The 3459-nt window shown below is 45.2% G+C and overlaps 1 protein-coding gene across 1 annotated transcript; it reads right to left on the bottom strand.

Moving 5' to 3' along the window:
- Positions 1-1588: 1588 nt before the first annotated feature.
- On the bottom strand, positions 1589-2200 carry LOC148292811 (uncharacterized). Its single transcript, XM_088244034.1, has one exon. The coding sequence runs from the start codon at positions 2198-2200 to the stop codon at positions 1589-1591; it is 612 nt and encodes a 203-aa protein (XP_088100160.1).
- Between the last annotated feature and the right edge of the window lie 1259 nt (positions 2201-3459).

Below are 3459 nucleotides of genomic sequence, written 5' to 3'. Positions count from 1 at the left end.
TGCTGAGGTACGTATCGGAAGGTGAATTTTGCCAATGGCATCGTCCATTTTCCAATCTGCCCTCTAATGATTGGCCGAGTGAGCATGTACTTGATCAAATCAGTCTTGGCGATTATATGTACCACGGAAGGCAACATATAGTGCCTTAACTTGGTTGCGGTGAAATATAAGGCTAAACAAAGTTTCTCCACCAGTGAATACTTTCTCTCGGTGGCCGTTAGAATTCGGCTTAGGTAGTACACTGCTTGCTCTTTTTTCTCATCGTTGTCTTGGGCCAAAAGACTTCCGATGGAATTTTCTGCAGTCGAAATATATAACTTCAAAGGTCGGCCTCGCTTCGGCGGGATTAGCATCGGTGGCTTGGTTAAATACTCTTTGATGGAATCAAATGCCTTTTGGTGAACTTCTTCCCACTGAAATTTCTCCTCATCCTTGAGTTTTAGCAAAGATGAAAAAGGCTCGACTTTCCCACGGAATTAGCTATAAACCTTCGGAGGAAGTTTATTTGGCCTAGCAAACTTTGCAATCCTTTCTTGTTTTTCGGGGGCGGCGCCTCAATGATGGCCTTATCATTATTTTTATCAATTTCGATCCCCCTTTGATGTACCAAAAATCCTAAGAAATTTCCGGCGGAAACCCCAAAGGCACATTTCTTTGGGTTCATCTTCAATTGATGCTTTCGCATTCTTTCGAAGGCTAACCGAAGGTCATTCAAATGGCCTGGTCTCGATTCCAACTTCACAACCACATCGTCGATATAAACTTCTAAGTTTCGACCGATCATGTCGTGGAAGATAGCATTCATTGCCCATTGATATGTGGCTCCGGCATTCTTTAGGCCGAAAGGCATTACGACATACTCAAAGGTTCCAATGGAACCAGGACATCTAAAGGCTGTTTTGTGAATATCTTCCTCGGCTATGAAAATTTGGTTATAGCCAGAGTGTCCATCCATGAAGGATAAAATTTCATGTTTGGCCACCCCATCAACTCAGAGGTCCGCCATAGGCATGGGATATTCATCTTTGGGAGTTGCGAGATTAAGGTTACGAAAATCAACACAAATTCTTATTGCTCTCGTTTTCTTCTTTACATGTACAATATTAGAAAGCCACTCCACATATCTTGCTGGCCTAATAAACTTGGCTTTAACAAGCCTTACAATTCCTTCCTTGACCTGTAATTCTACTTCCGCCGACATTCGGCGAGGTGGCTGCTTGAAGGGCTTGAAATCCTCCGTTGTTGGCAGACGGTGCTCGACCAATCCTTGAATTCTCTTAAAAGCTCTTCCATCTTGGCCCGAAGTTCTGGCTCCATCAGACCACTGATGTAGATTGGTCGATGGTTGTCTTACGTCCCCAAGTTGATTTCCAACAAAGGATCTTGGACTTCCGCCTTCGAATCATCCATCGTGCTTGGTGCCAACTCTACTTCCTCGATTTCAAGTGCATCATCCTCAGGGCCTTCGTGGAGGAATTCCACCAGATGAGCAGTGGACCCGTGCTCGGCCACTCTCTCGGCCCAAAAACCATATAGCCATCTCAAGGTGTCTTCCACCGTGGCTCTATTCTCTTCTTTCATGGTTGTATTACTCATTGAGAGAGAAAAAATCAGACATCGTGGGGCGCTCCCCATCTGCTTGGGCATCGTATGCCCCTAAGTCTATCAACTTTTGGGCCGAGACTCCTGTAGGTCGGCCGTTCCTATCTGACCCTGTAAAGTAAAGAGGACCAAGATCATCATCGTAAAACCTGGCCTCCACCGCGTTGGCTGAAGCCATGAAAGGCCGTGAGTCAGCTTGAACCAATTCCATGCTCCCATCCTCATGCCAAAACTGTAGAGTCTGATGGAGGGAGGAAGGGACACACATATTTCCGTGAATCCAATCTCGACCTAACAACGCGGTAAAGTGAGCCGTTGTTTCCACCACAAAGAAAGCTATTGCCCTGACCTTTTCCCCAACTCTGACTTGGAGTGGGATGATTCCTTTTGATATTGTGGCTTCTCCCACAAAGCCACTGACCGTTGTCTCAGTTGGAATTAGTTCCTCCGAACTTTTCTTCAATTTCCTCATCACCGAGGCTGGGAGGATATTTACCGTGGCTCCCGTATCAACTAGAACTTTGTTCACCGGAACCCTATCAAAGTGAGCACTTACGTATAAAGGTTTAAGATGGGAAGACATCTTCTTGGTGGGCATTTAGCACACTTTTTCTGGCATTTTCAAACTCTGCTTTACAAGTGGCAACATATTGTCTTTGAGCCCTTCTTGTCTGAGTTTTGCTCAAGGGTATTGGAGGCAACTTCGAACCTCTACTCCTATACCATTGTCCTGTCTTGGTGTTTGGCATCTTGAAAGTTGGGACACCACTACCATCAGATGAGCGAGGTCTTGACACATAGGCCACATCTCGATTCTTTCCTTCTCCCACAGAAACCCACATGCTTCTATTTTTATCTTAGCTTGGGTTCAGCGGATCAACATCTTCATACTTTAGTGGTATCAGATGATTTCTTCTCTTGGGCTGATATCGTGGCCTCTCGTACCTATCTTGGTACTCATGCAATGGTTGTTTGTTTGGCCTCATCTCCATCGTGCCCCTTGGGCTATATGGGCTGTAATTCCTGGCCGAACTTTTGATCATATTTTTCCCAGCACTTTTTGGTCTACTTGTCTGGGCTTGATCCTTGATTGTCTCCTTAGTTGGTTCCCTGGTTGGCTCCTTGGGTTTTGGTAGAACTACCTCCAATGAGACCTCACATTAACATCGGCTGCATAGCACAATAGCCTTGGGAGGTTCTTCCATAATTGGCATTTTCTCATCTAGAGCCTTTGTCACTTCTGGGTACATCTTGGCCTTACCCTTCGCCTTAGGATCCATCAGGTTCTCCCTTGCTCTTCTCTCAGCTACTGCTTTTCCGGAGCCACCCAAGTCTAATCTTGGTCGAGGTTGATCTGGCCTTGGGAAGTTGGCATACACCATGTTGGCCTGAGCATTTGGGAATGGATTCTGATAAACACCCATTGTAGCTTTCTCTGGAAATTTCAAGATCTTTCGATCAATGAGATCCTGCACGACATTCCGAAAAACAAGGCAATTGTTAGTCGCGTGAGACCATACATTATGCCATTTGCAAAAAAGTCTTGTTTCTAAGTTCATTAGCCGGTGGAATATCATGACCATTTGGCAATTTTATCATCTTTTCTTTTAAAAGTTGGTCAAAGATTAGTTCGGCCTTCGAAATGTCAAAGGTATAGGACTTGGTTCCGACTCCCTATTGAGAAGTTCCGCTAAACTTAGAAATCCGTTGTCGGTCTCTGATCCTTGGAGGCTTTGGACAAAGCCTTGCATACGCGTGGTTCGCTAACCACGATTTCAGCCAAGTTTATCCCCGCTGATTCTTCTTCTTCTGCTAGGAAGACTTCCTCATCTGCCTCCTTTGAATCCACATCTTCGA

This window comes from Prunus avium, chromosome 7 (assembly GCF_965620075.1).
Source record: "Prunus avium chromosome 7, drPruAviu1.hap1.1, whole genome shotgun sequence".
NCBI lineage: Eukaryota > Viridiplantae > Streptophyta > Magnoliopsida > Rosales > Rosaceae > Prunus > Prunus avium.
The sequence above is the reverse complement of the archived record's forward strand: the minus strand, read 5'-3'. Positions and strand labels throughout refer to the sequence as shown.

Bases quoted from the DNA above. Each gene is read 5' to 3' on its own strand.
- LOC148292811 (XM_088244034.1), bottom strand. From the start codon at position 2,200: ATGCCCACCAAGAAGATGTCTTCCCATCTTAAACCTTTATACGTAAGT.